The sequence below is a fragment of the Podarcis vaucheri genome (genome assembly GCF_965113315.1).
Source record: "Podarcis vaucheri genome assembly, chromosome: 2".
Classification (NCBI taxonomy): domain Eukaryota; kingdom Metazoa; phylum Chordata; class Lepidosauria; order Squamata; family Lacertidae; genus Podarcis; species Podarcis vaucheri.
In genome coordinates, this window is record NC_138760.1 from 32,252,301 (window position 1) to 32,263,198 (window position 10,898).

A 10,898-nucleotide genomic window follows, 5' to 3' on the forward strand; every position below is an offset into this window, starting at 1 on the left:
CTTGGAAGCCCTGCAGATTAGCTGAAGACTTTATTATTATTATTATTATTATTATCATCATCATCATTATCATTATTATCATTATTATCATTATTAATTTTTCTATAAAGCCCTTCATTCAAGGACCACAGGGCGGTTTACAACAAGACACGGGGGGAAGGAGAGAGAGGATTACAGGCTAAGTAAGGGAGTCAATACATGAAAGGGAAGATTGAACAGAAGACAATGAAGACTCCTTCTTTGAGCAGAACACTGCTCAAAAACCATTTTCACCTCAAAAATAACACCACACAGTCATCCCCAGCAATACATTTCCTGATTTTTATTTAGAAATCTATGTAACTGATGAGCTATTCAAAAGGCTGTGGACATTACCTGCAGAGGGAGCACAAGCACCATATTTCCACCTAGCCCATAGTCTGCAACCCGACTCCTCCAGTTCTAAACCAGCCTTTGTCCCATTTATTTTACAAACAAATAATTACACTTATTACAGAAAGTTTAGAAAACCAACAGGAAAGCCTTTGTTGTTGTTGTTGTTTTTCTTCTTAAAGGGGAAGATGCTATTATTTGGGGATAGTACACTGGAATCGGCCTACCTTGGGGAAAAATCATGTGACAAGGGCCAGGAGGCAGAGGTTGAAATGGAGAGAAGGAAGTGTGATGGGTCTGGTCAATTGGTTCGTATGTATTTAATTCACTAATCGGGGACTCAGAAAGTAGGCTCACCTTTCCTACCTGACCAGCAACTTTCAGGCTCAACTTTCCTACCTGACCAGGATATCCAGTCAAAAGCAGCAGGAGATGGGATTCATATGTCTCTGGTTTGGACTGAGAAAAATAAGGGCGTGGATGTATAATCTACCCTGTATATGAACCAAAGACCATGGTGCCACTTTCAACGCTTAAAGAACCAAACTCGTTCATCTAGTATCAAGTCTAGTAGAGGGAATAGTGGAAGGCTGGATGCATCAACAAATAAGGGTGACTAGAAGAAACCCATATGAATATTACAGTTTTCTAAGGACTTTTTACCTACCAGTGCACTGCTGGGTTTTTGTTTTTTGTTTTGTTTTGTTTTTTGTCTATATCTCTCAAACTACAACAATTCCCCGGGATCACCACTTCATGGGCAAAACATGAAGGCAGATTCTAAACAAGTTAGGAAGTCAAATCTCTTGCTAAGGGGGGTATCTTGGAGAACAATCTAATCAAAAGCACCACTGAGATCCTCCAGTTCTACCTGAGTTCCTTAAGCGTGCAATCCTATTCACATCTACTCAGAAGTAAGTCATTCAGTTCAGTGCAACTGGCTCCCAGGTGAGCACATGTAGGATTGCAGCCTTCAAAGATGGAAGAGAGCTAAACATAAGTATCTGAAAACAGAGATAAGGGAATTCCCCACCCCCAAGACTGTACATGTTTTAATTTCCCATCTTCTTTTCTTTTTTTAAAGTCCCCAGGTTTGTAGCTGCAGAAGTTGTTTTCATGCAAGAAGCACCCAGGGCCTGCATGCCCAGATTACATGCATAGATTACAAGATGCCAGCCAGTTTTGTACTGGATTAGTTGCTGTTCTTCAGTACAATCCAGTCATTCTCGTCCCCTGCCTTGTCTTGTGGTTCCCTATCTTCCGCCGTTCTTCTACTTCTTGATTTTGATCAGAGAATGGTAGACAGGCTTGATGATGATATGCAGGTGCAGAGAGTTGTCGATGAGGTATTCGGAGGTGCGCTTCTGTAAGTCGGCATGCACCAGGAAGTCGGCCACCTCGTCTGTGCTCTGGTGGAAGCTGTAGGCATGTTTGACAAAGACTTTGCCCTGCTGCCTCATGCCTACCAGGATGGTTTTTTGGAAACTGACTCCGGCAAAGTCGGAACTAGTCGTGGCCGGAGTGATAACTAGGCGGGGGCGGCCGTCCTCGATCCTGATAGACTGAATGGCCCCCGAGACAGAGTCCGAGTAAACGGGACGCAAGCTGACCGGGAGCCAACGTGGGGAGAACAGAACGTTCCAAGTCACGCGCTTGGCAGAGTCGTGGTTGCTGGGCCCCAGCTGAGTCTGGAAACTGGTGCTGCGGTCATCTCTGGCTGGGTTGTTAATCACCCACTGAGAACCCCAGGAGGTGGAGAGGTAGTTTCGGGGCAGGAACATGCTGCAGTTGACGTCGAAGTATTTGGCAAAGTGGATCGGCGAGGCCGAGTGGAACTGGAAGGCCTGGAAGAGCAGGTCTTGCACAGCGTTGTAGTGCTTCAGCATCACCAGAGACTGCTTCTGAAGGTGGAAAAGGTGGCTGGGGGAGATCATAGGGTAACGCAGAGACCTCAGCATCTTCTCCACGACATAGTCCTCGGGCTGGTGTGTGACCACCCACTCCTCGACGGCTGTGTACAGCTCCAACTCGCTCTGCAGAACCAGGTCGGATCGTTCCAGCAACAGCAGCAAGAGATCGACGCTCACCGAGGCCCACTCAGCGCTGCTCATCACAGCTGAGAGGTTCCAGGCCAGGAACTGGAGGCAGCTCTCCTGCAAAGCCTCGTCACCAATTCTCACTGCGTAGTGGTACCAGCCCACCACGTGGCCCTGGTTCGACTCACTGGCCAGATGGTTTTTCATGTATTCGGCTACCCCTCTCTGCAAGCTAGAGATGCGGTATTTGCTGGCTAGTCTGTGAAGCGGTATTGCTTGGTGGAGGAGGATGGAGATCTCACCACAGTACAGATATCTAGAGAAGAGACAAAATCATCATTCATACTGGTGACATATCTTCTCTCAACGGTTTTCATGTTTTATTTTTATTTTTAATAGACTGCATTAGCTACTGAGATAGTATACAAACATCTTGGCATTGCATGAGACCACCACCTAGCTGGTTTTAAATTAACCTGGGTGGGGTATAAATAATGGAATTATTATTATTACAGTCAAACCTTGGTTCTCGAATGGCTCTGTTTTCTAACATTTCGGCTCCCAAATGCCAACAACCCAGAAGCGAATGCTTCTGTTTTCGAATGTTTTTCAGAAGTCGAACAGCTTCCGGGGAGTTTTTTTCTTTTACTCCGTTGACTTTGCTGAACGTTTCGGAAGTCAAATGGATTACTTTCAAGGTTTGACTGTATTATTATTTAATAGGGCATCCCTATTTTCATTGGAGAAATGTTGGAGGGTGTGGAGATCAAACATCTCCAACATTTCTGTCTCTTTTTGATCTTGGGAGTCCAGCCTCACTCCCTTTGCTCTCAGCCAGAAAAGCCCCATTCTGGTTTCTCCCAGCTTGGCAAATCGGACACACGCCATGCCACAGAACTGAAGGACAGGTTACATTTACAGTAGTCTATTCCATTTCCTGTTCTCTTAGAATACATTTCCCAACAAGCTGTGTTTCCAGTTGTCTTATTATAGGCAAAAGTGCAGGGGCTGCCAACGTAGATGTTAGATTCCAACTCCTATCAGACTTGGCCAGCATGGCCAATGGTCCAAGAGAGTCCAGCAATATAATGGAAAACATCATGTTGGCTACCCTGCCATATTGCATCCCAGGACTGCATAAAAAGGTTCAGCCAGGTTCTTAGGAGAGAGATGGAAGGAGAGCAGAGGGCAACTACAGCTCCTCCAGCTGAGAACCAACAGGACCAAGCAATGGGACTCATTCACTCCTTCTTTTAGGGCCACCCAGATGAGGTCAGTGAGCTCAGCCTCTTACCTGATGAACTTTTCAAAAAGGGCTGCGCTGTCAGGTGGCTCGTGCAGAGTGATCATGGTCTGGTTGTGCAGGAGGCTCTCGAAGATCTCGCTTTGCAAGCTGAGCATCAACTGGTGGGTGTGGAAGACTTTGATTTCGTCCGAGCCTGCAGTGTGCACCCGCAGGGTGGTATCGCTGGCATTGCCGTTCTGCAGGAGCTCTTGCAACCGCTGCAGCAATGAGAGGGAGTGGTTGATGGTGGCCACTGTGGAATCCCCGGTGAGGTCCGCCTTCTGGACTGCAGAGAGTGTGAAACAAAATCAATGAGCAAGAGGCGAGATTTCAGGGCTGGGAAAATGGGGGAAGAATGAAATTCATGGGGGAAGCCCCCAATTGTTTGATTAGTACAGTATGTAAAGGAAGGCTGGATAGGAAACCACTGGGCCATTTGAGAGTAGGCCCCTTGACTCTGGTGTATATTATTATTATTATTATTATTATTATTATTATTATTATTATTATTATTATTATTATTATTATTTCTACCCTGCCCATCTGGCTGGGTTTCCCCAGCCACTCTGGGCAGCTTCCAACAGAACATTAAAAACAGAATAAAACTTCAAACATTAAAAACTGTGGGGAGCGGGCGCCGCTACCGAAAAGGCCCTCTGCCTGGTTCCCTGTAACCTCACTTCTCGCAGTGAGGGAACCACCAGAAGGCCCTCAGAGCTGGACCTCAGTGTCCGGGTTGAACAATGGGGGTGAAGACGCTCCTTCAGGTATACTGGGCCGAGGCCGTTTAGGGCTTTAAAGGTCAGCACCAACACTTTGAATTGTGCTCGGAAACGTACTGGGAGCCAATGTAGGTCTTTCATGACCGGTGTTATATGGTCTCGGCAGCCGCCCCCAGTCACCAGTCTAGCGGATGCATTTTGGATTAATTGTAGTTTCCGGGTCACCATCAAAGGTAGCCCCATGTACAGTGTGTTGCAGTAGTCCAAGCGGGAGATAACTAGAGCATGCACCACTCTGGCTAGACAGCCTGTAGGCAGGTGGTGCTAATCTGGGATAGCTCATTTTGAGGCGCATTCCTGAAATCCCTTTTTCCCTTTGTGATTCTCTTGGTTTGGTCCTAACACTTTGCACAATGGGAATGCAATAACCAATGGTTTCTAACAAATAAATTTGACTAACTAGCTATGGGATTGAGTTAAAGCTGGCCTCGGGCTCCCCCTTTCTTTCAGCTAAGCCACAAAGAGGAGATCAGAAGCTTTATTTTATTTTATTTTCAATTAATTTTACAAAAAAAATTCCAAACCCAGAACTGGTTTAGGGCCAGGATGCGGATTCTGTGGCCCTCTAGATATTCTAGGACTCCAACTCCCCTTAACACTAGCCAATAAGATTGGATCCAACTAGGTTTTACTCATGGTAGACCCATTGAAAGTAACAGACCTAGGATGTATTTGTATAATTTGGAATATTTAATGTGATCTGATTGAATTGTTAAAATGGAAAACATAATAAAAATTATTATATAAGAAAAGAAAGTAATGGACCTAGGTTAGGGCCTGTCCATACTTCAGCTTAATGTAGATTGTGGACTCCCTTGTGCTTCCTTTAACGCCCCCTGTCATTGCGGCATTTCCCTCTGACTACAGCTGTCTCGCACTTTCTGCTCCCTAAATCCAGAGATGTCCTGTGCAATTGGTGTAGCTCACCTATTCAGATTTTCAGAGCACAGGGCATTTTGAAAGAAAAGTGGTCATGGGATCCAAAATGTCTGAGAGCAGGAGAGGATCCTTCTCCCCAAACTGCAGCTTTCAAACTTCATGTCAGACATCTTAGTCTTTTCTGAAGATACACTTGATAAGTTTTCTGGGTTCTCTGAAATTACATAAAGCTCCATGGTATTGGGCAATTATGAATCCACTTTAGCTGCAGCCAGTGACTGATGTTCTGCCCAGGGTGAGTAGAAGAGTCAGTCTCAGCAGGCTGCTGTTCCAGTTGTGACCTTATTTTAAAACAGGGATCACAAAGGCTGGACCAGTGATATGCTATGCCTTATTATTAACATTTATTAATGTAAATAAAAAAGGGTACTTTTTATCATATGTGGTGGTCATGTAAGATGAAAAAAGACTTCTGGGAAATGATATATAAGGAACTGAAAAAATGTTGAAAATAATTTTTCCTAAGAAACCAGAAGCTTTTAGGTATTATAGGACCAGAGATCCTGAAGGACCAGACGAAACTATTTACAGTAGTACCTTGGGTTACAGATGCTTCAGGTTACAGACACTTCAGGTTACAGACTCCGTTAACCCAGAAATAGTACCTTGGGTTAAGAACTTTGCTTCAGGATGAGAACAGAAATTGTGCGGTGGCGGTGCGGCGGCAGTGGGAGGCTAGGGTTAGCTAAAGTGGCATCTCAGGTTAAGAACAGTTTCAGGTTAAGAACGGACCTCCAGAACGAATTAAATTCTTAACCCGAAGTACCACTGTAGGTACGCGACCATGGCTGTGCGGACTCTCTTAGCTCAGAAATGGAAAGATGGTACAACTCTGACCAAAGAAGAGTGACAAACAAAATTGATTCACTATGCCGAAATGGCAAAACTTACAGGAAGAATTAGAAATCAGGAAGAGGAGGTCTTTAATAAAGAATGGGGAAAGTTTATAATTTATTTGAAAAGCTATTGTAAACAACTACATACATTGGTAGGATGGACAGAAAATGTGTAGTCAAAATTTGAACTATAGATTCACAAAGGATTTATAAAAATAGAGTTATGATAGAGATGCAGAGGGTAAAATCAGTACATTAAGATCCACCATTTGGGGGGGGTGAAGTCAGAAGGGATTATATGTTTATGTATTTAATTCATTTGTTTATGTAAAATAGAAAATGCAAAAATAAAATTTATTTTAAAAATATTATTGACATTCACTAAGCAGTTGTAACTATCTAGGGCAGCACAACAGAAAGTATAAACGGCACACCCTTCCCAGGCCTAGTTGCAATCTTAGCGACTACTAGGATGAGGCCATAATGTGAAATATTTGACAGAGAAGCTAGCTGCATGGGCTGCTGCAGGAGAGAAAAATATGGGGTATCATACATGCTTATGCTTCTGTACTAGCATACTTCTGAAAAGCTAGTAGCCCAGAATGATCAACTGGTATATTTTCTTGGAAGTACAGTATTTAAATGTCTCCTGGAACCCAAAAACCTCACTGGAATATTTGAGGCGATACCCCAAGGTAAGGGGATCTTACGAGAAGTGAAGCAGGAGTTCTGATGTGAAGTCAGAGTGTGTGTGTGTGTGTGTGTGTGTGTGTGTGTGTGTGTGTGTGTGTGTGTGTGAAAACAGCTTGTTTGCACTTGCTGTACATATTCTTAGTCTTTGATGGACTGCATCAAATATTTCCAAACATAGGAATGAACTATGTTAATAAAAGGACCACTCCAAAATGGCAAAACTGACCGGAAAACTCAGGAACCAAGAAGACAAAAACTTTAAGAAAGAACGGGAAAATTTCTAATTTATTTAGGAGACCACTGCAAGCAGATGAAAACATTAGCAGAATTTTTTAATAACACTTGTAATGTAACAATCACTATGGACAATATGGACACATACAAAATACGGATTACGAAATAATATGCAGTTGAAAATGTTGACAATATGACCCATGGTGGGAAGTCTGTAGATTCAGAGAAATCTCTAAACATAGATATTTACTTGGTATTGTTATAACTCTACGCTTGTAAAATAAAATAAAAAATCATTTTTTAAAAAAAGGAAATGGAAGGACGGGGTTTCCAAGGTTTTAGTATATGTTTCGTAATTTCTAGCTTCTAGAAATCTCCCAAGGTTTGCAACAGAATAATTAAGGTCATCAGCCCCTGACTGCCTGACTCCCTAATACTGAAGGTGGTAATTAAAGTCACCCTTCGCCTCGGAGCTTTGACTAATCCCAGCCAGCTCTTGCGGATGTCGGAGTTTTCACTTTACTACTCATGGGAGCTGGAGCTCCGCCAGCAGTTTCACAGCCGTCATTAACTCAATGAAACCGCTGCCGCTGGATGAATTAAATTCTCACGCTGAGCCAAGTTACACTTTTTTGGTCTCCCTAGGGAAAGAAAGCTTAGCTTGTTCACACTCCCCGTATCCTGGCTTGCGTCTCCTGCCCAGTCCGACTTGGGCAGGGATGAAAGGTTAAAATTCAATGGCAAAAGAATCTCTAGCTCTCTCTTAGGACAAAGAAACCAGCGGGATGGGGAAGAGCATCTTAAAGGGGAAGGACCAAACGTAGCTATTGCTATGAAAACATCGCTTTTGTCGAAGCTTCTTGACAAAGAAGAGTGCTTGTGACTCTTTGCTCCGTAGGGAGGCAGACCCGCAGCTGAAACACCGCCCTCCCCACCACTTTAAACTTGAGATGGTCTTTCTGTGTGTGGTCTCCACATCCATTTTTATTTTTATTTTTCTGGTTTGGATTGCTATTTGCACGGGCAACTACCCACTAACGTCCAGTACTTGAGAGAGGAAAATTGGCATGTTTATTTTGCGTTTAAGCAGTTGAAAGGATCGCAGCGTGTTCATGAGGAAATCACTTCCGTGGGGGATGCAAAACTGACTTCCCCCCTTTCCCCACCCCACCCAAAAAAACACCATTAGAACCCATCTATCTGGTTGGTCACAACACACCGTGGTCTCTAATAACGTTCAGAATTTATAAATTCACCCAAGCACGATGGTGAGATTTAGCGACCAGGGCTCCCTCCGAAAGAGGGGCACAGTGAGCCCATGAATTAAGGACAGCTGACATACTAAGTTCCATAATGAATCTGCCTCTTGTGCCACAATCCTGTTCAGCAGGGTACAGAGTTGGGGGTAGGGAAGTATGAAACCCCAACTTTTCCTTTAACTCCTTTGCATCTGCCTAGCTGCTCTTTGTGCCTGCGGTGAAACTGGCCCCCATATAATATCTTTTTAAATCCATGTCTTATCCAGCGGATTAGCTTCTTCCAGAAACACAAGCGGCACAGTTAAACCAAGCTGAGTCGAGGATTGGAAATGAGAGACACACAGCCTTTCGCCTTGAAGGGTCAGTTTGACATCCAGCATCGAGAGAAGATGCTGGAAGTTACTGTTGGTAACATATATCCTTCTTTTCCCTTACAATTATGATCAAAGTGGCTTTTGGTAAGAGTGCGGCTGGGTATAAATTCCTCTTTAGCATGCAGTCCAGTTTTTCTATAACTCGGGATTCTCTGCCAATGGGTGTTGTAGAGGAGAGAACCAGACAGGCCCAATCTTCAAGGTCAAGGTTTCATTGAACGCTAGCTGGGCGCAGCCTGTTCAATATATGCAGGCTTAAGCAAGACCCGTTAGGTCTTGCAGGGTGGTCTAAGAACTGGAGAATAAGCCCATGACTTGGGAAACCTGGCATCTATTCCCCAGCCAAACACCTTGTATAACCTTGGGAAAACCATTCACGTACCTGGAGTTCAGTAGAATGGAATAATTTGCTCTCGAACCCTGTCTCAACCCTGGGATGTTAAAGCCAGGGAGTGGCCGGAGCCTTAAATTCCCTGCTGCTCAATTCTCATCGGGTCCAATGAAGAATACATTGGTGATACAGTTTGGTTAAAGTGCACCTTAAAAGTGTCTTCACTGGTGCTAAAGTTCTGCAACGTGCCCCACTTTCTGCGGCTCTGAGCCACACTCTATGCAGTGTAAAATGAATGAATAAATTCACAGTTCCTCCTGCCGCCTCAGCCCAACCTGCTCACCTAGCAAAGCTCTTTCCCAGCAGCCCTTCCTCCTTACCTGCTTGGACAGCCAGGCACAGCAGTGACAGTGTGGCGAAAGAGCTGGTCCATCGCCTCGGTGCGGCCTGCTGGACCCCTATCCCTTTAGCCATAGCTGCTTCCTTAAGCGTGTCCGCAGAGGGAATAAGCCCTCGACTGAGCGTACTAATGTGTCTGACTCTTTATGTAGGACACTGACTCTCCCAGCCCCGCTTGCCATTGATTGGTGGAAAACTAGTAACAGCTGTTACCAAGGAAACCACTTAAGATTGTGAATTGATGCCTGTTGGACATTGTGGGACTCCCTGGGCGGTTGGCCGAGCCTCCCTGGGACAGCAAGACTACCTGGAGCCTTCGGCATGCCAGAAGTTGCACAAAGAACACTCACCTTACAGCTGTTTTCTTTTTGGCCATAGTTGTTTCTTAACTTCAGAGCATCTGATTGCAAAACAGTGGTGCGCTGGTGCCAGTCTGTTAGAGAGACTATCAACCAAGGTGACAAGATAAATATTCGAAATACTTTATTGTCACTTGTACAACTTGTATACAGTGAGATTATATACAGTGAGATTACACGAGTACCCCCCACTCAGCTCTCTTAGTCTTAATTCCCCTCGTTTACTGACACACACACACCAAACCCAAAAGTTAGTTGCCCTGTTGTTATCTTTTCATTCAGCAGCCTAACAGCCCACGGATAGAAGCTGTTCTTTACCCTGTTGATGCGACTAATCCTGCTTCTATATCTTCTGCCTGAGGGCAGGAGATCAAGAAAGTGCCGGCCAGGGTGTGAATCATCCCTGAGAATTTCCCTCACTCTCCTGAGGCAACCTTCTTCCATGATGTCATCCAGCGGATTCACGGGTCAGCCCATAATATCCCTTCCTCCTCCCAAACTTTTTGAAGGTTGCGTTAGTCCTGCAAGACAAAATAGGCCTTCTTTATACCGCACGCTTACCATGAGACACGAGGAGTGTTACGAGAGTCAGGACACCTTCAACCCAAACTCAGCTTGTTTAAGCATGAATCACTGTATTTTCTGACATTTGATTTGGAGGAAGACATGTTCATTGTTAGGTCCTGCCCATGAGTGAGCAGCATGTTTCTCCCAGGTAAGCAAGGCTTCTCTCAGGTAAGCAGCATGTTTCTCCGAGGGTACAGTATGATTGCATCTCAAACGGGCATTCAGTTCCAAGGGTTTCTCGTACACATGAGAATCGTGTCTCCTCAAACTGTTCACACCTAGTGGGTGAGCAGGTTAGGAACATTTTATCATATGTGGTGGGAATGTAAGAAAGTAAAAAACTTCTGGGAAATGATATATAATGAGATGAAAAAGATGTTAAAATATACATTTTTTAAAAAACCAGAAGCATTTTTACTTGGTATTATAAGT

The 10,898-nt window shown here is 44.4% G+C and overlaps 1 protein-coding gene across 1 annotated transcript; it reads right to left on the reverse strand.

The window, feature by feature from the left end:
* Positions 1-778: 778 nt before the first annotated feature.
* Positions 779-9,645, reverse strand: BTBD17 (BTB domain containing 17). The gene is made up of 3 exons (XM_082212618.1): positions 9,522-9,645; positions 3,703-3,979; positions 779-2,724 (listed from the first exon to the last, which is right to left on the reverse strand). Exons 1-3 carry the CDS (start codon positions 9,613-9,615, stop codon positions 1,644-1,646), a joined length of 1,452 nt encoding a protein of 483 aa, XP_082068744.1. The 5' UTR covers positions 9,616-9,645; the 3' UTR covers positions 779-1,643.
* Positions 9,646-10,898: the final 1,253 nt, after the last annotated feature.

Coding starts and splice junctions, on each gene's coding strand:
- BTBD17 (XM_082212618.1), bottom strand. CDS start 9,615: ATGGCTAAAGGGATAGGGGTCCAGCAGGCCGCACCGAGGCGATGGACC. Junction 3,980..9,521: donor GTGCCTGGCTGTCCAAGCAG/GTAAGGAGGAAG, acceptor CACTCTCTGCAG/TCCAGAAGGCGGACCTCACC. Junction 2,725..3,702: donor CTTTTTGAAAAGTTCATCAG/GTAAGAGGCTGA, acceptor TCTCTTCTCTAG/ATATCTGTACTGTGGTGAGA.